The sequence below is a fragment of the Bombyx mori genome, chromosome 19, assembly GCF_030269925.1.
Source record: "Bombyx mori chromosome 19, ASM3026992v2".
Lineage (NCBI taxonomy): Eukaryota > Metazoa > Arthropoda > Insecta > Lepidoptera > Bombycidae > Bombyx > Bombyx mori.
Genome location: NC_085125.1, coordinates 4040735 through 4065979, shown reverse-complemented (window position 1 = coordinate 4065979; position 25245 = coordinate 4040735). Strand labels below are relative to the sequence as shown.

The 25245-nt window shown below is 38.0% G+C and overlaps 1 protein-coding gene across 1 annotated transcript in view; it reads left to right on the top strand.

The window, feature by feature from the left end:
* Window positions 1-25245, top strand: part of LOC101736552 (A disintegrin and metalloproteinase with thrombospondin motifs 16) — a 46451-nt gene that overhangs the window by 16211 nt on the left and 4995 nt on the right. The window contains exons 3-14 of the mRNA XM_038017754.2: window positions 14159-14231; window positions 15420-15682; window positions 16160-16895; window positions 17270-17375; window positions 18152-18286; window positions 18906-19012; window positions 19660-19802; window positions 20433-20608; window positions 21474-21537; window positions 22841-22955; window positions 23852-23982; window positions 24552-24646. Of these exons, the coding sequence (XP_037873682.1) occupies window positions 14159-14231; window positions 15420-15682; window positions 16160-16895; window positions 17270-17375; window positions 18152-18286; window positions 18906-19012; window positions 19660-19802; window positions 20433-20608; window positions 21474-21537; window positions 22841-22955; window positions 23852-23982; window positions 24552-24646 (2144 nt within the window). The remainder of the gene's footprint in view (window positions 1-14158; window positions 14232-15419; window positions 15683-16159; window positions 16896-17269; window positions 17376-18151; window positions 18287-18905; window positions 19013-19659; window positions 19803-20432; window positions 20609-21473; window positions 21538-22840; window positions 22956-23851; window positions 23983-24551; window positions 24647-25245) is intronic.

Below are 25245 nucleotides of genomic sequence, written 5' to 3'. Positions count from 1 at the left end.
ACTCAATAATTGAATAGCACGCCAACCGATTTCGATGATTATTGTTTTTAGTGTATATTAATTTGTTTTGGAATATTTTTTCAATTTGAAGTCGGTTTTTGTTAAAGCATGTCTATTTACAATTATGGAGCCATTTCGTTTGTCGCGCCATGCTTGTGCGTGTGGATACGTAGTTTCAGAAAGTATTGTATTCGAACTAGATTCGAAGCAACAAAGGGAAATTGAATTTAAATATTATAAAGAGTATAAAATGTCACAATACAGAAATTGAAGCTAACTTACAAACGCGCAAAAATCATTTTTAACAACCAAATAAAAATAGTTGGGAAAAAAAGACGTAAAATCGCATTGACGTGTTTTTTAAGCGCTACTGCGTTTTAAATATGAGTTTTTGCAGAGTCTACTGCAGTTGACCGCTTCCGAAGTGTTTTTATTTTATTTTATTTCAAACAAAGTTTGTTGAACTCTTCAATGATAGTGCTAGTTTTTTAACCCATTTTTTATTAGCTTGACCTATATTTGTATCTATTTAAGATTTATGCTACAAAATTTCTAACGTAAATCAAATCAAGCTTAAGACGTCCTATTAAATTGTAAAATTTGGACATGCATCAAGGACTGTTCATAATGCAATATTTCGAAAACTTAGACCTCATTAATTTCGACAATAAATTTATAATTACAATTTTTTTTGTTCGCTTTGTTATCGCATTTTTTTAAATAGAAGTGTGGTTTAAAGTTTTTAAAGTATAAGGGTCGACCACGGGAGAGTAAAGGCGCAACAAAGTTAATGCCTTATTAAGTTATTGTCTTGTTAATGTCGATCAAAATCTCTGTAGGCTTAATAATTGAATTATTTCTTAATGCCGTTTCGTTTTTAAGGCTGTGTTGACAAACATAATTTTAACAGTAACCATCTGGCTGTGAAAATAGCTCCTCTTTTATATAATTATTAATTATACACGCAGAGAAAGCAAAATTTAAATTAAAAATTTAAATTGTAAACAAAATATTTATGTGGAATAAAATAACTGTTTAGATATATTTATGTCTTATTTTACACTAAAATTGAATATAAGTAGATATGAATAATTATAAAGTTAATCTTCTTTAAAAATTAGTCCCTAGTTGGATTCTTGGAGTTATTTGATATTTACATATACATCATATTTCAACTCATCGTGTATATATATTCAATAAAGAATATAAATAAAAATTAATTTACTAAATGTACTCTAAGTTCCTAGTCTTGAAAGCATGACCTGAAATCAAAGGCCTATGATTACTAGTTTACTAATTAACGACTAGTTTAAATTTATTTATGCAGACGTACCTACAATTGTTCTTCTGTTCTCTCAAATTAAACCAAGCTTAGGATCATTGCATAACTATACAAACCAAGAAACAAGTTCCTAGCGATCAGCAATGTTATGTAAATGTGCTCTCGTTACGGATAATGGTAATGGTAATAACATCTTGCTATACCTAGTGCGGTGATCTTGTGACTCGTAAATAAAAGTAACTTTAACCAATCATGCGATAATGTGGGGTTTGTTAAGCATGGAAAAATGTAAAATATATTTATTTAAATTGATATAAAAATTAATATCCAGTTTTCCAGAATCTTGAATCTCTTATCGTAAAATTGAAAAACACAAGCTAAACAACCCTGACCACAAAATGTGATCAGTATTACGTGCTCTGTGTGGTCTGAAATGTAATTGTCAATAAATGCTTTTTAAGCTATTGTATATTAGTAGGTTAATACGATATCCAAGTGTTAACGAATAAAAATATTAGTCGTCGTCTCTCGGTGGAGAGTAATTATTATATTATTTGGGGGTTCGTGACCACGAAAGCTGTAAAGTACATAAAATGTAAAATGTATTAGAAAAGTCGAGAATTAACATTTTTTTTTAAATTAAGCACTGGATTGAACCGCAGCGATGTTTCTGATAATGTGACTTAAGATTCTATTAATTTAATTTTTATTTCTATCACTTAAAATTAACAATTTGATTAAATTTTTATTTTGAAAATAACCGGAATTTTCAAGTTCGAATATCACAAATATCTTCAGTAAAATACAATAAAGCTTACGAATAAAAGTGATAAAATAGAGGACAAGCAAAAGAAACACAAATAGATGACTAACTCACTAAGTGAGTTGATTGAAAAAAAAGTTTTCCACGCTCGTGACATTGCGTGCCATGTCCAGTTAAAGATGGCATGTCGCGTCTCCGAAGCGTGTCCACTGATCTCGTGAGGGAGTGCGGAACTTGGAGGAAACGTGGCATTACTGGTATTCAGAAACCCGTTACCGAGGGCGTTCAACTTGGGAAAACTGTTTATACAGATATTAAGGGAACGGTACTTACGTGATCGAAAATTGATGCATCTTATCAAAATTAATATAGATGATTTTTATTGATTCCTACGAAACAGACATTCAAATGAGTGAGAAATAGATAAATTGTTGTGCACTTGAATTTACTTCATATTAAATGATATATATTAAAATAATAGCTAGTCAAATACGGTATATACATTAATGTGGAAATAATGCAATTAGGCGACTATTTACATTTTTTCATTGAAATTTCCACAAACAATTTAAAAAAAAGTCAGTTTTTTCCCCTTCCTTTTCGCCGATAGTCTAAGGGGCTGTTCCACCTTCGCGCAGACGATTTGGTCAGCCCTAGCAAGAGCAGTGCTTCGCAAAGTCTACCACACAATCGGTGTAAGGTGCAGTGTGAGATTGTTATTAAAAGGGTCTGTTGTTTAAAAATGTTTATTGTTAATACATTTATCTTAAACTAGCTGACCCGGCAGACTCAATCGATAAATAAAAGACCTCGAAGAAGGCGAAATCGGAGCACGTTGCTAGAATTGGCGAGCGACTGAAGAGCTATCCCTCTGGGAGCCGTGCTTTTTGGTCGCTCGCCAAAGCTGCAGAAGGTAACTTTTGCAGGTCTAGTCTCCCACCACTACGCAAGTCCGATGACAGTCTGGCCCATAGTGCGAAAGAGAAGGCTGACCTTCTGGTCAAACTCTTCGCCTCGAACTCGACTGTGGACGACGGGGGTGCCACACCACCGAACATCCTCCGGTGTGATAGTTCCCTGCCGGAGATCTGCTTTACACAGTGTGCAGTCAGGCGGGAACTCCGACTCCTGGACGTCCATAAGTCGAGCGGGCCAGACGGCATCCCTGCAGTGGTTCTGAAAACGTGCGCCCCTGAGCTGACGCCTGCGCTAACGCGTTTGTATCGCCTCTCTTATTGCGCTAACAGGGTTCCGTCTTCATGGAAGACTGCCCACGTCCACCCTATCCCCAAGAAGGGTGACCGGTCGGACCCATCGAGCTATAGGCCTATCGCGATAACTTCCTTGCTTTCCAAGGTGATGGAGCGAATAATTAATATACAACTCCTGAAGTATCTTGAAGATCGCCAGCTGATCAGTGACCGACAGTACGGTTTCCGTCACGGTCGCTCAGCTGGCGATCTTCTTGTATACCTTACTCACAGGTGGGCTGAAGCCTTGGAGAGCAAGGGCGAGGCTCTTGCTGTGAGCCTTGATATCGCGAAGGCCTTCGACAGGGTCTGGCATAGGGCACTTCTGTCGAAGCTACCATCTTACGGAATCCCCGAGGGTCTCTGCAAGTGGATCGCTAGCTTTTTGGATGGGCGGAGCATCACGGTCGTTGTAGACGGTGACTGTTCTGATACCATGACCATTAACGCTGGCGTTCCACAAGGTTCGGTGCTCTCCCCCACGCTTTTCATCCTGTATATCAATGACATGCTGTCTATTGATGGCATGCATTGCTATGCGGATGACAGCACGGGGGATGCGCGATATATCGGCCATCAGAGTCTCTCTCGGAGCGTGGTGCAAGAGAGACGATCAAAACTTGTGTCTGAAGTGGAGAACTCTCTGGGGCGAGTCTCCAAATGGGGTGAATTGAACTTGGTTCAATTCAACCCGTTAAAGACACAAGTTTGCGCGTTCACTGCGAAGAAGGACCCCTTTGTCATGGCGCCGCAATTCCAAGGAGTATCCCTGCAACCTTCCGAGAGTATTGGGATACTTGGGGTCGACATTTCGAGCGATGTCCAGTTTCGGAGTCATTTGGAAGGCAAAGCCAAGTTGGCGTCCAAAATGCTGGGAGTCCTCAACAGAGCGAAGCGGTACTTCACGCCTGGACAAAGGCTTTTGCTTTATAAAGCACAAGTCCGGCCTCGCGTGGAGTACTGCTCCCATCTCTGGGCCGGGGCTCCCAAATACCAGCTTCTTCCATTTGACTCCATACAGAGGAGGGCCGTTCGGATTGTCGATAATCCCGGTCTCACGGATCGTTTGGAACCTCTGGGTCTGCGGAGGGACTTCGGTTCCCTCTGTATTTTGTACCGTATGTTCCATGGGGAGTGCTCTGAGGAATTGTTCGAGATGATACCGGCATCTCGTTTTTACCATCGCACCGCCCGCCACCGGAGTAGAGTTCATCCATACTACCTGGAGCCACTGCGGTCATCCACAGTGCGTTTCCAGAGGTCTTTTTTGCCACGTACCATCCGGCTATGGAATGAGCTCCCCTCCACGGTGTTTCCCGAGCGCTATGACATGTCCTTCTTCAAACGAGGCTTGTGGAGAGTATTAAGCGGTAGGCAGCGGCTTGGCTCTGCCCCTGGCATTGCTGAAGTCCATGGGCGACGGTAACCACTCACCATCAGGTGGGCCGTATGCTCGTCTGCCTACAAGGGCAATAAAAAAATAAAAAAAAAACCTAAACTTTTGTCTAAAATAAACTTAAAACAAACAAAAGGAATCCGTCCGTCGGGGGTCACATCAAAGGTAAAACAAAATTGTTATTTTTATTTAATTCCGAGCATTTTCATATTTATCTACCTTTTAAACCTTCTCTGGACTTCCACAAATAATTCAAGACCAAAATTAGCCAAATCGGTCGAGCCGTTCTCAAGTTTTAGCGAGATTAACGAACAGCAATTCATTTTTATATTATTATATCTTAAATAATTAAATCAATGAAATGCTAATGCTATGAATGCACCCTGATGACGCGGCTGTTGATCGTGCACTAACGCTTTGTGGAAATAAAGTTAACGCGTCACGAGAATTATGCTGATAAAGGTGTTTTGTAATATATCACCGAACAATCGGAATCACGACCCACTGAGAAGATCCAGCGAGAAACTCATTCGGTTGTGTCGATGGATTACTTAAGGTACAGTAATAAGGCGATGTCCTGGTGAAATTAACTCAACATATTTGTCTTTAAAGTCTTTACTCACTAAGTTCTATCAAGTTTCGTACAAAACTGAACAATAGATTCCATTCGAAATTATTTTTCCACAATATTCCTGAAGTCGTTGTGGCCTAAAGGATAAGACGTCCGATGCATTCGTATGTAGCGATGCACCGGTGTTCGAATCCCGCAGGCGGGTACCAATTTTTCTAATGAAATACGTACTCAACAAATGTTCACGATTGACTTCCACGGTGAAGGAATAACATCGTGTAATAAAAAATCAAACCCGCAAAATTATAATTTGCGTAATCACTGGTGGTAGGACCTCTTGGGAGTCCGCACGGGTAGGTACCACCACCCCGCCTATTTCCGCCGTGAAGCAGTAATGCGTTTCGGTTCGAAGGGTGGGGTAGCCGTTGTAACTATACTGAGATCTTAGAACTTATATCTCGAGGTGGGTGGCGCATTTACGTTGTAGATGTCTATGGGCTCCAGTAACCACTTAACACCAGGTGGGCTGTGAGCTCGTCCATCCATCTAAGCAATAAAAAAAAAAAAAAAAATCCTCGATCTGCACACGGCATTATTTCAATCTGTCACACCTACTCCGCACGGCATTAGGTATTGCATAGACAAAGCGCAAGATCACAATACCGGTTCGAAAATAATAAATGTCGTAATATTACTATCGATATCGTGACTGAGTCTGCATGCCTCATGAATCCACCGACATTCTTCATAAGTCTACACTTGGCACCGCGTAGCTCTGTGCCTCTTATTAAAGAACTTAAAATTTGTTGTGGAGGTCGTTTTTTTCACGTTAATATGAAAATCGGTTTGAAGTCTCTTCCTTGTTACTTGATTTTATAGTAGGAAAATGTATTAATGTTATATGAATTATTACAATAAAAATCGTTTTGAAATATAATTAAATTTATTATGTAAGTTATTTTATTTCTTCGTGTTCAAGTTTTGGACAAATTTCAGCTCCTTAAACTACGCTTTTTAATTCGAAGCAAGAAATCGTATTTCAGTTTCTGTTTTTGTCTTCACGTAAAATATATTCTAATTTTGTCATTCTTAAACTTTCCATGATATCGTGTATAATTATCGTTCTTTAAAAAGAAATTAGAGTTTTACCTAGTTCATACGCGATGTCATGTTTCTATCAAATAAATATCTATAAATCAAAAATATCAAATTCGTTTTATTTAAAAACTAGCGACCCGCCCTCGCTTCGCTTCGGAAACATTAAATTTTATTATTGAATAGTTGAGTCCCGCTATGTTATCTGCGGTTATTGTCGTATCGCGGGTGACGCCGCGGGCCGAAAAAAAGTAGCCTAATTTACTCCTTATATCATCAGCTACCTGTCAGTGAAAGTCTCGTCAAAATCGGTCCAGCCGTTCCAGACATTAGCCGGAACAAACAGACAGACAGACAGACACCGACAAAAATTATAAAAAAATGTTATTTTGGTGTATGTATATATATTCATATGCATGTACTAAAAAGCGGTTATTTCAATATTACAAACAGACACTCCAATTTTATTTATATGTATAGATATGGGCAATTTATTTTTATAGCACGAATGAAATAGTGACCTAACTACACTGCTCGCGTGCAAATTATTTATCATAAATATTAAAACGGAGCGTCGTTTTTCGTGTGTAACGAGCTATTTTATCTTCAATCGTACACTGCCATCTTCAATTATACTTAACCAAGCGATGGAAATGCGTATGTCGCAACGTATTTCTACATAGTTTGAGCATAACGTATTTTAATTGTTAAATGCACTTAATTACGGCCGATATGAGTGAAATGCGGGTTGAGTTCGACCTCCTTTTAAGGTCGGCTTGCCGTTGAAGCTTTGATTTGTTTAAAAATTTACTACTTGTAATGGTTTCTAATTGCTAAATAACAATTAGTATTTGCGTTCATTACTATCGCTTAAAAACGGATTGAATTCTAAAATATCAGGTACCGATAATTCTAATTGAGACAGTTTAGCAATTGTTTCGAATCGATCCGAAAAAAAAATCAAATTTGAACAGCTTATTATTAACTTCGCCGATTATGACTTGTATGAGTAATATTTTTGTATGTGGTCTAGTCCTAGCCTTAGCGAGAAAGTGGTCGCTAGTCAGATTAAGGACGTCAACATTAGTATTATAATTTCAGTGTATTTTCATCAACTTGATGTTATGCTTAACGGAGTAGACAGACTTAACGCGATTATTGTTGTATTATATCTAATGATGTCTATTGTACTTGCGCATGACCTCTTAGAAATAAAATTAGGTAAATTATGATTTGTGGCTTTCACTTTTATCAGACGATGCTCTTCCTTCATTATTGAAAACGTTTCCGAACCCGAAGAAAAGACAACAGCATTTGAAAAGCGGCTTACCAATTAGGCTATTGACGCTTCGAATGCTAATACAAATCAGTGGAAAACACAAATATGCTCTAATACTCGCATGTGCGATAAATATTAGATGCCTTCGGTTTACAACAGACAAAATAACATGTCTAAATACGGGAGCTAATTACGAATGGACCATTTAACTGTTTATTGCACAGAATGTCGGAAATAATGGTATCTTAGATGTCTAGTTAAAACTTTTAATATCCACGTGACCATGGCGAAGTGAACGTGTGATATGAATATATAATTTACAATGATTGATGTAGATTCATGTGGCGTACGTAGGTCTTACAAATAAAAGTTTTATTTTCGAAAACGCTGGTTATCTAACAAGTGTAGCAATTATTATGTAGTACTTAATAACAATTATTTTGATGTTAAATTATTTTGATTTGACTTTTTGTTAATAATATCAAAACTCAATTATTTAATACTATTATTGATAATTGTTGCATTATTTTACATGTTTCTTGATATGCTTATTAATACACTTATTAAGATTTTTGTATAGTATATACCTATATATACTGAAAAGTCTAGCTAAAGTCTTAAATTCTTGAACGTATATATAAGTTTTACGTTATACTTTTTAGTAACAAATAGACAAGCATATTCTGAAATCAGGTTAATAAAGGAAAGTATAGTCTTCGTTACGTTACAAATAACATTAGAGTGGCATTCAAAGCGTGTAACTAACTATGGGTTGAACGTAATAAAACCTGTTCATTATGCATGATTCTCTAGATCCTCGAGGCATGTCTTCTGTTTGCGTGATAAGCTGCGGCAATGGCTAAGATACCGTGTGATCTACACCGCTTTATTTTGCCTAATATAATGAAACTTCAATCGCCAATCGAACAAGATTTGTTATTTAATCCTATAATTATTGGTACTGATAAAGTGATCACTAATTTAGAGCGTTTGTGAATAGTAAAGTTATTAAAGCATCTTCAATTGGAAAACTTAAAGCGTTCTTAATAAATCTCATCCAGACATCCTTTCTGAATGGAATTATAATCGTATAAAATTGAATCTTTTTCTATTGTCTGTTTTTGTTATCAAACCGTAAATTAGGAACATAAGAGGCGATTTTTCTAGATCTACATTTTTTTTATTTTTTTTATTGCCCTTGTAGGCGACGAGCATACGGCCCACCTGATGGTGAGTGGTTACCGTCGTCCATGGACTTCAGCAATGCGAGGGGCAAGCCGCTGCCTAAATATGAAGAAGCTACATATTTGCACCGAAACGCAAGACTCGAAGTAGCCAATTAAAATTAACTATAAAAATCAACGATTAAAAAGCATACGTACGTGTAAAAATGTCGAAAAACACAAAAATAACAAACTAATAACATAGCGTGTCAGGTGCAACCAACGTTGAACTGGTTTCGATTTGGTAACGTTTAATTTTGCTACAGGAAATTGGCAAAATGTTGTTTGGGCTCGTGATTCAGTGTAGCTGTTAGATCTAGAGCACTTTAGCAAGTGCATGCTTTTGTATTCTTAATGTGTTAAGGGTTAATTTCGCGTGGCCGGTTTGATTTTGCCTTTATAAGATATTAAGAAGAACGATGCAGAAAAGCATTCTTTACAGAATTTGTCGTCTTCCTAAAGTTTCGGGGTTCGATCATCAATATTACCCAAGGCAAGTCGCATCGCCCACGGTTCGGTTAGGTTTTTTTTAAAGTTTTATAAATATCTACCCCGATTATTTTCTATTATATGTATATATATCACTAGGAAAAAATCTTGATTTAATACTAAATTCCATTTCATATCTTGTAGCATTGTCCCAGTGTTGCTAACACAGAAAGCTAAATTATCTTTATTTAGATTTCTGCTAGGCTTACAAAATTATTCGCCGGACATGATAACAAGGGTCATTAGCTTGTTTATCCATTGCTACTAGTGCTCGCACACGTTTTATATATGATTTAGGTAAAAAAATAAATTACTCAGTAAAGAACAGCGGGAATATATTTGTATTTTTATAGCATTTACTGTGGTATATGAAATGAATTCTTACGAAATTGCTTTAAAGCTTTACTTCAATTAAATTGGTATTTCGCGTAATGTTTTAAAATATAGTTTCGAGACAGCAATAGATTTAGAGCCTAATATATACTATGGAACGGGCTTGGTTTGACCCAAATACTTACGTGTCTGAAGCATAGGTTGAAATAACGTTCATTTTGTTTGATAAAACACCATTTTAGGCTTCACAATTGTAATAATTTTTAGTATCTCTTTTCATTAAGACGCTTACTGTTGCTTGAGCTTGTTTAATATTAAAACCAATTAATGTAAGACGTGAGTAAAATTTTAGGTTTTTAAAATTGTAAAATCGATTTATTGTATAGCAAATGAACTAAGCTTAATTGGGATACGCCATATTTGTGTAGGATTGTCTAAAGACCTCCAAATAAATTTTGTTTCGCTATCAATGATCTCACTTTTTTCAACTTCCTTCGTTTACCATCGTTATGAAGACAATACGTTACCCGGAATCGACAAAAATTATGTATGCATTATCTAAATGTCGTAAAAAATATAATAATTTTAATTGTGTGTAGAGTTCACGGCCCGTCCGTGTTGAGATTTATTGTTTGTGCCGTGTTTACAACATTACTTTCATTGAATAACTCTAAATTAATTTAACATAAAGAAGCGGTTTTATGCGAGTTATAATATATAGTTACTAAAATAGTATGTATTTACACATAGCTACAGCAATACGCTTTAGATATTTCATTAATATTTTTAGTTAAGTGTATTCTTAATTTTAGTTATATTTAGCTGCGGAAAGTTTCACTTCAGTTCGTTTGCAAATGAGTGTTTGTACTTTTTTTTTCGGACAGGGGCCGTACCTTCTGAGCTCAGAGAGTATGTGGGAATTGACAGTCTGCAGATGTTGGGAGCAGAACGCGGGCCGAAGGATGTTTTTAGAACTCTACCCGCCAAACGACTCTCTTAGCGCTCTCTCACCCAACATCTGATCCCCGCTCAGGGTCAGACTAGGTGTGTTCCCGCAGTCAACACAAGACTTTTTATATCTGAAATGTTTCGGTCGCATATTGATTGCCGTTGTATTTACCGCACGCTGTATAGAGTGGTCATAAAGGGTGTCTATAGCAATATAAGGAGTTATTATTGATAACATGGAATAGGCATCACTCTCATGTGTTCATTCTTCTTAGTCGTGTCGATCATGACCGATGATCGTGGTCGGTGATCATCATTCTAGCACGCACACATTCTCTGCATTACCCTGAGTTGATACAAAAAATAAAATGATTTAAAACGGATTACTTATATCTATCTTGCATAGTATTGTGCACTACGGAATACGGCTTGCATTCTCGGAGTCCAGGTTATTTGTAAACGACACTGGCGTTTCTATATTCTACTCTAACACATAGCATATACATATGTTTGAAGTTGGATCTAAATAAAATTGCACTAACATTATAAATGCCAAAGTTTGCTAGGATAGATTGATAATTGTTTCCCTTTAATGTGAAAAATATCGGAAGGATTTTGATGGAGCTTTGAACAAAAATAAATTTTAAGTTGTATCGGCATAGGATATTTTTTTTATCATGGCAAATGACAAGTAACATATCAGCTGTGGGCTATCTGTTATCGACCAGAGAGTTACATTAGCAACTCTTTACTATAACCGGAAAATTCTCTGAACGTTACTTACAAAAAAATAAAGCCCATGAAACCGCAGGTCATGTCTAGTCTATAATCTCAGGATATTTTTTTTTGCGAGTTCTTTTGTATTCGTTTCCTAAAGGCGATAAAGATGTTGCATTTTTCGTTTCGCATCGTCTCCCTGATGTTTTAATTGTTGTAAACACATCGAACAAAGGCTGGGTATTAAGATCGGTTATCTCAATACTAGTATACGGCGTTTTGTTCACGAATCTTAAGTCTTTAGTTAGTCTTGAACATGATTTTCTTTAACCCCGCTTTATGATTTTTATGTGTTCGTACAGTAATCGAAATTCGACCACTCCTTACGGACACTTCAAGATTCAAAAGCACTTTTTAGTTTGTAGTGTTAACACGACACGTCCTTACGAATCCATCAGATCCAATAACTCTAATGAAATGAAATGAAATGCGTTTTTCAGGCAACTTAAGCCCATAAAATGTCACATACAATTACATAACATCTTAATCAAAATACAATAAAATTAAAATTACAATTTATCAGAATGACTAAAAATAAAAACAAACAATAATAATGCAAGATACCTTCAGCTCTAACACTAGGAGCAGGTTGAGGAACCCCGGTAAGCGTACTCGTCGAACTCGACAAAGAGGTCGACGTGCAACCTAACCCATGCTGAGTTTCTCGCCGGATCTTCCCAGTGGGTCGCGATTCCGATCCGGTAGTATTCATTCGCGAAGCAATTGCTCTTGAGTTGTTAGGTCTCCTTCGGAGGCGCTCGGGCAGTCGTTAGCAAATCCCACCCCTCCTGGCTGAGCCTTTGCTCGCCCACCTGTCCTGGTGAAACTGGAAAGGCCTCCGGGCCACCAGTAATCATTCCATCACAAAAAAAGTGTTAACATTACGTTATTGTTTTTTTATATTATGACACTGAAGTTCATTAATAGCAAGTAAATAAAAAAAATTGTAAAATTCTAAGAGAAATCGAGAAAGGTTTCGAATCTGAGATTTATTCTTCCCGACGAAATGCTTTTCTAAAGGAAAGCTTACAATGGCCTTGAATATATCCGAATGAAACTATTGTTTTTGTCCGTCATTGGATTATGAGAAGCGACCTCGGCATTAATTTGACAATAGCTTGTTTTCGCACGAACCTCTGATTAATCGAAAGTAAAATAAACAACAATCCCAGGAAGTACTCGTTTAGTGCTGATGGTGACGTATGGCTTATGGCGTATTGATTAGACAGTCTTCAAAACACAAATTTTGGTGGTCTGCTCGACTTGATTTTTGTAATGCGGAAGTATTTCGTGAATACGTCTAAGCTGTTAACGGTGTTTCCCGAGCCCTATAACATTTCCTTCTTCAAACGAGGCTTGTGGAGAGTACTTAACGGTAGGCAGCAGCCGCCCGGTTACGCTGACATAGCCTCTCAAGGCTATCAGCTTAGGTAGGAAGCGGCTTGGCTCTGCTCCTGGCATTGCTGAAGTCCATGAGCGACGGTGACTAGTCACCATCAAGTTGGTCATATGATTATCTGCCTTCAAGGGCAATAACTTATATGTATTTATTTGCAATAATAAATTTGTAACTACAAGCTTCAAGAACTGAAACTAACAGTTGAGTCTCATCGGAGATATTTTTGTATTCATTAAACTAGTGTAGCTAGTTTGTGTCTAATGTCATAATCCCAATCATTAAATGGTAAATCTATATATTAATACGTGAAGCAAAAACTTTGTATCCCTTTTTACGAAAATTGCGCGGACGGAGGAGTATGAAATTTTCTACACTTATAGAGAATATAGAGAAGAAGTGCACAATGCAAATATTTTTTTAAAATAATGCATAAAAGATACATTAAATCAATAAAGAAAACATTACACACACTACATACCATGTATTTAATGCACACACGCATGCACACTATTTATTGTCAAACTTTTGTTCTTGACGTCTGTGGTCAAATTGAGAATAGATTAAATATTGTTTGTCTTTATTAATTTTTTTTTATAGTGTAGCCTTGGAGAAATTTGTGATTAAAGAAGTATAAAATACAATCATAATAGTGTACAAACTTACAATTCCAATTAATTATAGTCGAATTTCGACTACTGCGGGACCTCTAGTTTGTGTTAAATTCACCAAATTCCTAACTAAGTTTCTCTACTATACTTTTATTACGAGGTTGCACTAATCAAGATCGATTTGCCTTATCGGTTACAGATAATCTAGATTTGAATTGGGAAAGGTTCGTTCGCAACGTTTGCACTTATTATAATAACGCAATAAACAGTCCACCCGTGACGACTCCTATTGTGTATTCGGAGATCCTAGCGTTACCGACGACTTCTTGCACTTTCCCTTTAAAATTACGCAATTAGAAAAATATTTATCGATTAGCTATTTTACAAGTTAGCTTGGCCCGGCGATTACTTAAAGTGTAATGGTGTAGGTAAACATAAATAAAAAAATTAACATTGCTCATTAGAATTTATTAGGCGTTAACAGGGGTCTTGGGAGCGCACACACTATTACTGCCCTGAATCAATAATGCGTTTCAGTTTGAAGGGCTTGGAAGCCGTGAATTATAAAACTGAGATTTAGAACTCGTCTCCAGTCAGATGACTCCATTTATGGTGTTGACCTTTATGGGCGCTAGTAACAACTTAACACCAGCTGGGCCGTGAGCTCGTCCGTTGATCTAAGCAGTAAAAAAGGTTCAATGAAAATCATTAATCAAATTGATCGAAGGTTCTTCTTTCGTTTCAGATCTATTCAAAAGAACTCTTAAAATATTTGACAGAAGCCGAGAAGACCTTTTTACTAGGAAGTCGACCACATGGTAATTATGATTGTTTATTAGCTATAAAATCTTTTTTTTTTTAAATTACGCTCACTAGAATTTTTAAAGTATTTTCTTCGGGTTACACGATTCACCAGACATAATTAAAACTTGTTTTTACGGTTTCGGCTGTCTGGTGTAGTGGTAAGTGACATGGTCACTACACAAGGGGGTCGCGGGTTCGAATCCCGCCAAGGGAAGATATTTGTATGATAAATTATGTAAAATGTCTTTTCCAGGGCTATGGATGTATATTATATATATGTAAGTGTATAATAAAAATCTTACATTGATTTCCGTTATCTGGTACCTGTAACACAAGTTCTTCACGAACTTAGCACGGGACCAGTTAACGTGGCGTGATCGTTAGTAAATATATATTTATTTATTATAACTTATTTATTTTATATATAAAAATCTAAAATAAAAAAGTTTTTTTTTAAATTAATTAGATCCTTAAAACTGATTTTATATTATTATTTGATTTAATTTCGATATCAATAGTGATAACATCTAAAATAATTGTTTTAGATTCACTTGCAATTATTTTAAGAATTTAATTTTAATCGAATTACCATTACACAATAACTTATTTGAAGTCGCATAACGCACTAATTATGTAATGGCTTTAATTTAATTCAGCGTACGCAATAATAACGGTCAGGCTTATAACAATACCTTAGTTGCAATTAATTTCATGATAGTCTTCCATATAGCTAATGGGTCAATGAAACACGAAATATAAACGCATTTTTTTTTAATGCATAGATGCATGGACGAGCTCATAGCATACTTAGTGTTTAGCGGTTATTGGAGCCCATAGACATCTACAACGTAAATGTGCAACCCTACCTTGAGATATAAGTTCTAAGGTCTCAGTATAATTACAACGGCTGCCCCACCCTTCAAACCGAAACGCATTACTGCTTCACGACAGAAATAGGCGGGGTGGCAGTACCCGTGCGAACTCACAAGAGGTCCTACCAGTAGTAATTCTTTATAGTACCGCTTTTAAACTATAGGTACCTATATTTTTTTACACTATTTTTGGAGCCGTTATACCATACTCAAGGTAGCAATCAGACTGCAATATCTTCTATAGACTCCAGTATTCATGTAATTACTAGTTAAGCTGTGAGCTTTTTCATGTACCTATGCAAATTGAGATCATTTTTTGGTTTTTTACAGAAGCACATTTCGAAGTTGCGCATTTAAGCCGACCACGTCGATACAAAAGGTCACTCGGTAATAACGACAAAAGCATTGCCGATTTGAAAGGGCATTTAGATATTAAGCTTAAGCTCAGAAACAGTTTCCTAGACCCGCACTTCCTCATGCTGCGAAGATGGTCGAACAATACTGATCTAGTCGTTGACGCGCATGCTGACGATGAGTTGGACATGTGTTACTACGGTAGCGATAACGCTGCTTTGTTTATTTGTGAAAATATTGTGAGTTATTAGATGTACTTTTAAATTTAAATAGTGCGATAAATAACTAGGTTCAAGAACAAATGAGGTAAATGCTTAAATAAATCTTTGACTTCTGTATACAGTGCTATTTAGTTACTAGCCCTGAGCATTCGTGACCCATAGACATAGCCCACTGAGTTTCTCGCCGGATCTTCTCAGAGGGTCGTGTTTCCGATCCGGTGGTAGATTCTGCGAAGCACTGCCCTGGTTAGGGCCAGTGTTAGCAACACTCCGGTTGGAGCCCCGTGAGCTCACCTACACGTCAACGAGAACCTGAAATAGCCTCTCAAGGCTATCAGCATAGGTAGAAAAAAAATGCATTCGTGAATACAATACGTGGTACGTGCATATGTTTATCAGAACAAATCAGAAGCAGAGCGTTATACGGCCAATCTCCGATTGCAATGATCTTAATTTATTGGCAGTGGTACGAATAATTAAAACCTATTTTTTCAGAGAGGCGTAGTCAAATCTAATGATAGTTACTATTTAATACATCCGTTACCAGAAAGGTTCCATACGGATGATACAAAAGCACATATTATAATCAAAAGACGTATGGTCGATACCAATAACCACTTAGAAGAAAACGTTTCATGTGTAGAGAAAGATAAAAAAAATACAACTTTGGTAGATCAAAAATTATGGACCAAGCACAGAAGGAAAAGGGATATTATAACTGAAAATAAACCGGATAATACAAGATTAAAAGAATTCAAACTGAATTTAGCTCACAGAAATAGGACAATAGGAAAGTTCATTGAGAAACTAGCGACGCAATCGATAAGAGAGAAACGGGCAATTCAACCTGCGATTTTTGTCGAAACAGCCGTATTTGTAGATAGGGACTTATACAAACATATGACATTGAATTTTCCTAAAGACACAGAAAGAGAATTGGTTAGATTTGTTTTAGCTATGATAAATGCAGTCCAATTGTTATACCATGACCCATCTCTAGGAAGGCCGGTCAATTTTATACTGAAAAGACTCGAAATATTACATGAAGATCCTGCAAATTTGAAAAGACCACACGATATAGATAGGTTTTTAAGTAATTTCTGCACATGGCAACGATTGGAAAACCCACCTGGAGACAACGATCCGCTGCATTGGGACCATGCTTTGATACTGACCGGTCTGGATTTGTATGTTGTAAATAAAAATGGAAAAGATAGCAGTCAAGTCGTTGGTGAGTAAAAAACATTATCTAATAATTTTTAATAATTCTTTTTTAAAAAATAAGCCGAAACACATGTTTCAAATATGAATGTTCAAATAAGAGAATATTGAAACACGTTGTATAAAAAAAAAAATCATTCTGCAACCATAAGGCACCTAAAGGTGGTACTTTGGATCCAAAGCTCACAGAGAGATAATAAATACTGCACCCAAAGCTGGCCTCTATAAAACCACTAGACTACTTACCACCAGATAGGAATACAGAGAAGATCCAGTGATAATTTCAGTGTGTTAAACTTGATACTACAGTGTACAAGACTAATTAAGGGCTATGAGAATTGGTGAATTAGGCAAGTTTCCTCAGATTAATCTCCTTTTTTTCAGGCTTAGCTCCAGTGGCTGGTATGTGTACTGTAACAAGCAGTTGCACCGTGAACGAAGGAAGGCATTTCGAAAGCGTTTATGTCGTGGCACATGAAATTGGACACAAGTTCGTATTTTCAATCTCAACGCAGAGTCTAGGTCATTTGTAGCTAGAGAGTTTGAAAGGAAGAAAGTAGTTAGTTATATATAGATTATATAATAATACAGTGCAACCTTCATATAACGAACCTCAATATAACGACGTCTTCTATTTAACAGATTTTTCGTTATCCCCTTAAATTTTTATTGTCCATAAGAGTCAATGTAAAATATACCTTTACATTGCGAAGATTTCTTGCGAACCACCTCTTTATAACGAATTTTGTCCTCGCTTGCTTGCTTGGTGCTTGCTCCCACCAACCCTTAATCCCATAGTATGTGAATCAGTGTCGACAAGTTTGAGAAAAATTGTTAGCTACTTAATAGTTTTTAAATAGAAAGATACATTTACAGTAATTTGATAAAAATGTGCTATCAATTTCTTTCCTACCTATGCTGATAGTCTTCGCAGGCTATAACAGCTTCTCCTTGACGTGTAGGTGAGCTCACGAGGCTCAAACTGGGAGTGTTGCTAGCACTGGCCCTAGCAAGGGCAGTGCTTTTTACTGGTGGTAGGACCTCTAGAGAGTCTGCGCGGGTAGGTACCACCACCCTGCCTATTTCTGCCGTGAAGCAGCAATGCGTTTCGGTTTGAAGGGTGGGACTTTAAATAGGTCTCCTGTAAAGTTGCAAAAATGTTGTTCTACCAAATATCCTTTCACCCCACACCACAGATTCAGTTAAAATAAAAGTAAAAGAAATTATCCCCCCATTTCTATTTTGAACTTCTATATTGGTTTTTAGTTTGGGCATGAGGCACGACGGACCGTCTGCCGACAATGGGTGTGATCCCAGCGCGTTCCTCATGAGCCCGACTCTTGGGAGCGGGAAGATTACCTGGTCGCAGTGCAGCAAGAACTACCTACAGAAGTTTCTGGAGTGAGTGTTATCATGAGACATTTGGTTGAATATGTCTTTAATATTTTTCAGATCACAAAAACGAAAGAAGTGGTTTTGAATTTAATTTTTTATTGCTTAGCTGGGTGGACGAGCTCACAGCCCACCTGGTGTTAAGTGGTTACTGGAGCCCATAGACATCTACAACGTAAATGCGCCACCCACCTTGAGATATAACTTCTAAGGTCTCAATTATAGTTACAACGGCTGCCCCACCCTTCAAACCGAAACGCATTACTGCTTCACGGCAGAAATAGGCAGGGTGATGGTACCTACCCGTGCGGACTCACAAGAGGTCCTACCACCAGTAAGGATTTTATAGCTATAAAAAAAAGGTTTATCATTGAGGAATATTTTAATTTTATTTTTTTCTGCTGGCTCGGAAACTTTTCTAGTTTCACCAGAACAGGTGAGCGAGCAAGGGTTCAGCCAGGAGGGGTAATCAGGAGGGGTGTGAGGAATCTCTTGTGAATTCATATAGATCATCTATCGGCGTTAGACAAGATTTCATACATCCACAAATACCAGGCCATTACCAATGTCAAATGTTGGGTCTGTTTGTTTGTTGAAACTGGTCTTGCAATGAGATTGAATGTTTCAGCACTGTCCAGTCTCGGTGTCTGCTGGATCACGGGAACTCTGCTGGTCAGTTGGATCACAGCGCAGAGGGAATCCTGCCCGGGGAGAGATTTGACGCCGATCAACAATGTAAAACATATTTTTATAAATATTGAAAAGTTTAAAGATCTTCAATTCAATTGCAAGTTTATTGAGAATTACAATTTGTTGTTTTAATATTATAATATTATTGTTAATTGTTAATATTTTTAGTAGCAGTATAGCGCAACATACCTGTTGTATCTTTTTAAAATTTTCTGTAAATAAAACAATTGTCTAGAAGAGATCGCTTTTAGCGACAAGAGAACGCCTATTCCTTAATTATACCTGTCTGTTGACTATTTTCAGTGTTAATTGCGTTTCAATGTGCAATAAAATATATTTTTTCCATCTACTATTATACATTAAAAACTATAAAACACTTAAAAGTTAAGATTGGAATGATTCAGTTTTTAATTCAATATTTCACACCTGCTTTTTAGCCGACTTTGAAAAAGGAGGAGCTTCTCAATTCGACTGTGTTGTATTGTGTATTTCAAAACTTATTTCTAGATGAACCGAATTTCATCATGAAATTTTGTCTAAGCCTGATCAGCAGAAGTTTTTGAATTGTTTTTAATTTTCCTTACCCTTAGTTTTCTTCTTTCTTAAAATTTTCTTTTATTTCAAAATTTTATGACATCCGCGTGGTAACAAGAGAATGAGTACGTGACGTATCGTCCATTAAACTTTCTAAGGTATGCTAAAATACGGTCGAGGCAGCAGGCACTCGGCAGCGCAGAACTTAGAGGACATCTGCCGGGACCTCCACTGTCAGAGGGAGAGGTACACGTGGACCTCCCATCCAGCCCTCGAAGGAACTAAGTGTGGCGACGATATGGTGAGTAGAAGCTATTAGTCGTAGGTTTTTCGGCAAGTAACAGTAGTCGTTAGGAGTCATGATTGTGGAATATCGAAAGGAAGCCATTGCAGTTTATGACGTCACCGCTATTGATGAGCGAGTGCGAGCGAGATAGCGATACGTGCTTATATTCCTATTACTCATCTTTATGCTTACGATACATATTAAGTTAGCTGCTTTGAAATTTTATTTTGATATTGAAATTTTATTTAATTAATTTTATTATTTAATTTTCATCACTATGAGGTATATTTAATAGACTAAATACAATATTTCATTGGTATAGATTAGGTACCACCGCCCTTCCTATTTCTGCCGTGAAGCAGTAATGCGTTTCGGTTTGAAGGGCGGGACAGCCGTTGTAACTAAACTGAGACCTTAGAACTAATGTCTCGAAGTGAGTGGTTCTATTTACGTTGTTGATGTCTATGGGCACTGATAACCCCAAAAATACTTTAATGGGAATGAGTTCGGTAATGCAAAAGGTTCATTGAATTTTTTTCCTACCCATTCTAGTTATCTATAGGGGTTATACTAGATTAGTTGACTTGACGGGGCTCTAACCTGGTGACGGTTCATTGAACTTCACTGTGTCATGTCTATGTATAGTATTGTCGCGGCGGGGAGTGCGCGGAGCGGGGCGGGCGTGGCGCGCGGGGGGGTGCGGGGCGTTGGGGGCGGTGGGGCGCGTGGTCCGAGTGCGCGTCCGCCTGCTTGCTGGACGACGCGCTGGCGCCCGCCGCGGCCGGCGTCTCCGTGGCCACTCGGCGCTGTAACCGGCACAGGTGACGAACTCTTCTCGGTAGAGCAGTTATTTTTTACAGTTAATGACTTGACTTCCACGGTGAAGGAATAATTCCGTTTAATAAAAATCAATCCTGCAAAATTATAATTTACGTAATTACTAGGACCTCTTGTGAGTCCGCACGGGTAGGTACCACCGCCCTGCCTATTTTTGCCGTGAAACAGTAATACTGAGACCGTAGAACTCATATCTCAAGGTGGCTGGCATATTTACGTTGTAGACGTCTATGGGTAACCAGTTACAATCAGATGGGCCGTGAGCTCGTCCACCCATTTAAGCAATAAAAAAAGTCTAGACTGGTTTACCTGTGGCATTCACGAATGACATTGTAATAAGCATGTGTATATGACACGTGCATGTATGACATTGTAAATTTACTATTAGAGCACTTGTTCGTGTATCTTAGATGCGAAGTCCTTGACATTATTTTCTACATTTTGGTTCCCTGGGTTCTAATTCTTATAGCTTTTATCCCACATTATGTGGTGTCGAAGCTCTTATACATGCATAGGGATTTGGCATGACGCTTCGCTTGACGTCAATCCTCCTTCGGATATACCTCCATGAACTCATCCATAAAGGAAGGGAATTTTTTCGGTTTTTTTTTTGCTTCATTCATTTTTGCTTATATACTTCGCAATTTTGTTATTATGAACATTTTACATAAGAATTTAGGTTTTCAATTGTAAAACAACGGTTCCCTGAGCCCATGGACATCATGACGTGAATGCCGTCAACCCATCTCGAGATACGAGACCGAAGCTTCAATTGCGTCAACGGTAGACGGTCCGAAACCTTATACGCCAATAGCAATAGCCCGGTCAAAGATCATGTTAATTTTGCAGACACGACGACGACAACTTTTGTCCCGGACACGACAAGAAGTATCAATCCTGTCACGCGGAACAGGTAAATTAATCTAACCAGTCATAAGGTCGGATCTATTTTGTCCGTAAGCATTTTTTTGTTTATGGTTGATAGATATAGATAGCTATGTTGAAGTCGTGAGCTATAGACCATAACTAGTTGTGACCGTGACCTCGCTCGTATGGATATTACAAATATTATTGTCTATAGTGGCATACTCGTACTGGTGCTGGTAATATACCACCATATATACTGGTGGTAGGACCTCTTGTGAGTCCGCTCGGGTAGGTACCACCACCCCACGTATTTCTGCCGTTAAGCTGTAATGCGTTTCGGTTTGAAGGGTAGGCGAGCCGTTGTAACTATACTGAGACCTTAGAACTCATATCTCAAGGTAGGCGGGGGCTTTACGCTGTAGATGTCTATGGGCTCCGGTAAACATTTAGCACCAGGTGGCCGTGAGCTCGTCCACCCATATATGCAATTTAAAACAAACTGATATATATGCATATAATGTGATATGATATGATATGATATGATACGATACGATACGATACGATACGGTACGATACGATACGATACGATATATATGTAAAGTAGTATCGTTTATTATAACAAGTAACTTGCGGGCCGCGTCAATTTCTGTGGATGTCATTTTGAGAGTGCGTTAACAATAAGGTTTTGTTAAAGACTGAAGATAAAGGAACTTTGTTACTGTGTTCAATGTAATCAATTTTTCGTCTCCTAAGCGATTCCTTCACCAATACCGTCAGACTATACTCTATTCCAATTACGAAATCCCTTTTGACAGTTCTTACAACGTAATTCTTGACGTTTCGCATAATTTGAAATAACAATTATTTTTTGTTGATGATCGTAAATCATCATTTAAAAATACACAATCAATCTAAATCATTATACAATTAATTCACACACATGCACACACACACACACACACACACACACACACACACACACACACACACACACACACAATAATATAATCTATACTAATATATAAATCTAAAGTGGTTTTTACGGATGTTCCGTTATAACTATTGAACCGTGCATCCGATTGACTTGAAACTTGGTATCCATGTAGAAAATACATGTACATACTTAATGGATAGGCTAATATTTATATGAGTGTTGTACTCCCTACACCAGTTGCGGGGGCGTTAATGATGAGAATCTTTGTGGAGGTGAGAAATAATAATGTTAATTTTAAATGTCCAGCGAAGCGGACGAGTACAGCTAGTATTAATATATGTCAAATGGGACTTCGTAATTGGAATAGAGTATAGTTTGTGGGTAATGGTTTTCGCAATATTTCACCTACTTGTAGTGTGACAACGTTCCCCGCATGACAGTCCGAGAATTCGCCGATCAGATCTGCACGCGCGCCAGGGACGTGGATCCGGACCTCATCGGGACCGGACTACAGAGAATCGACTCTGACGGTATTTCCGTTTTAATATAATCACTAGCCGCCATTCGCACGGTGGGGACGTGTCAGAGTAGCTTCCCGACATGCTTACGGATCAATCAGATCCAATAACTCTTGCATTAGACGCCTTCAGCTCTAACACTAGGAGCAGGCTTAGGGACTCTAGTAACCGTACTCGTCGAACTCGACAAAGAGGTCGACGTGCAACCCAAGCATCAGTCCGCTGAGATTCTCGCCGGATCTTCTCAGCGGGTCGCGATTCCGATCCGGTAGTAGATTCATTCGCGAAGCAGCTGCTCTTGAGTTGTTAGGTCTCCTTCGTGCCCTCGTAAGGTGGTACGACAACCCGCGAAGAAGGGGCACAGCCAAGTCGCTGCCTACCATTGAGTAGTTACTCTCCGCAATCCTCGTTTGAAGAAGGTCATGTCATAGCGCTCTTAAAAGATCTTGGAGGGGATTGACTTCCACGGTGAAGGAATAACATCGTGTAATAAAAATCAAACCCGCAAAATTATAATTTGTGTAATTACTGGTGGTAGGACATCTTGTGAGTCCGCACGGGTAGGTACCACCACGCTGCCTATTTCTGCCGTGAAGCAGTAATGCGTTTCGGTTTGAAGGGTGGGGCAGCCGTTGTAACTGAGACCTTAGAACTTATATCTCAAGGTGGGTGGCGCATTTACGTTGTAGATATCTATGGGTTCCAGTAACCACTTAACACCAACCAAAGATCTCTGGAAACAAACTGTCTATGAAGGCAGCGGTTCTAGACAGTATGGCTGAACAGATCCGGTAGCGGAAGGTGCGATAGTATACAGGAGACAGTAAGGTCACCTCGCACAATGCTATGTCTATGGACATTGTGGTCTGTGCCGTCTGTTATACAATAACGGCTGGTTTGTGCGTTAGACGTGAGCAGCGCATGCGCAGTGTGGTGCGACACGCGCGGCGGCGGCTACAAGTCCCGGGGCTGGAGTCTCCCCGACGGAACTGCGTGTTCCAGGGTGTCTCCGATGTTCTGTATCAGCGGAATATGTCAGGTATCTGGTCAACGGAATTACATTGTATGATAGTCTTGGCACGCTTTTGTGAACCTCGTCGAACCTGTCGCTTGTGACGAAGGGCACGTTAAATTAACCCATAGACACAGCCCACTGACTTTCTCGCCGGATCTTCTCAGTGAGTCGCGTTTCCGATCCGGAGCTAGATTCTGGGAAGCACGAGTCTTGCTAGGGTTCATGTTAGCAACACTCCCGGTTAGAGTCCCGAGAGCTCATCTACACGTCAAGGAGAAACTGAAATAGCCTCTCAAGGCTATAAGCATAGCTAGGAAAAAAAGTGAACTTCGTGTTTGTTTGTAATTTACATATATCATATGATAAATAAATTTATGCAGCCCTGGGTATCACTTTGGTACCACTTAAATGTTTTAATTACACAGAGAAACTTCTCGATGAAAAGAAATAAAAATTTTTATTCTAGTCCAGAGATTTACTAATTAGAAATTAATAGAGCTTTTTGATGTCGACAGAATTAAGATTTCACGATTTCGAAAACAGTCGTGGTTCAAGGATGCTCAACAACGTAATTATTACATTTTATTTTACAGAAATTTACGTGCTCTTCGACCGTTGATTCGGAGTTCTCGCTGAAACCGAGCGACTGTGAATGGGAAGCTTTACAGGCAGCGCCTACCGAGTCGACGTGAGTACTGATTTTTAAACAAAAGAATAATCGATTATTTTTTTAAAATAATTTATGACTCAGTAACAAGACTTTTAAGGCATGTAAATTTTCTACTTACGTTATGTTAAAATATGAAACGTGGTATGAAGCGAAATGAGGCTAAGATGATTAATTTAAGATTTTAATCAATTGGGGTGAAATTAAATGAAAATAGGGTGTAATAGGATGAAATATAGTCTCAATAAAATGGTGATTATTTATTGAGGGATTTTTAGTCGACATTCGATGTAGCCGAGACGCTGCGTACATTGTTTTTTTCCCCCAAATTTATGTACTTTCACATAATATCGTCTTTGTCAAACCAAAATCTGCTATGTGTACTTTTTGAGATTTTTACTTTTTGACCTTTTCGTATATTTCACAGCCCTGTCTGTCGTATATAAAAAACTGTTATGTGTCTATAGGTTTAATATTTATCTATAGCTTTCATTTGATATAGTTCTCAAAAATACACATTCATATAAAAATTTATACAAAAATGTTTTTACTCGTTATTTTTTTATCGCTTAGATGGATGGACGAGCTCACAGCCCACCTGGTGGGCCTTACTGGAGCCC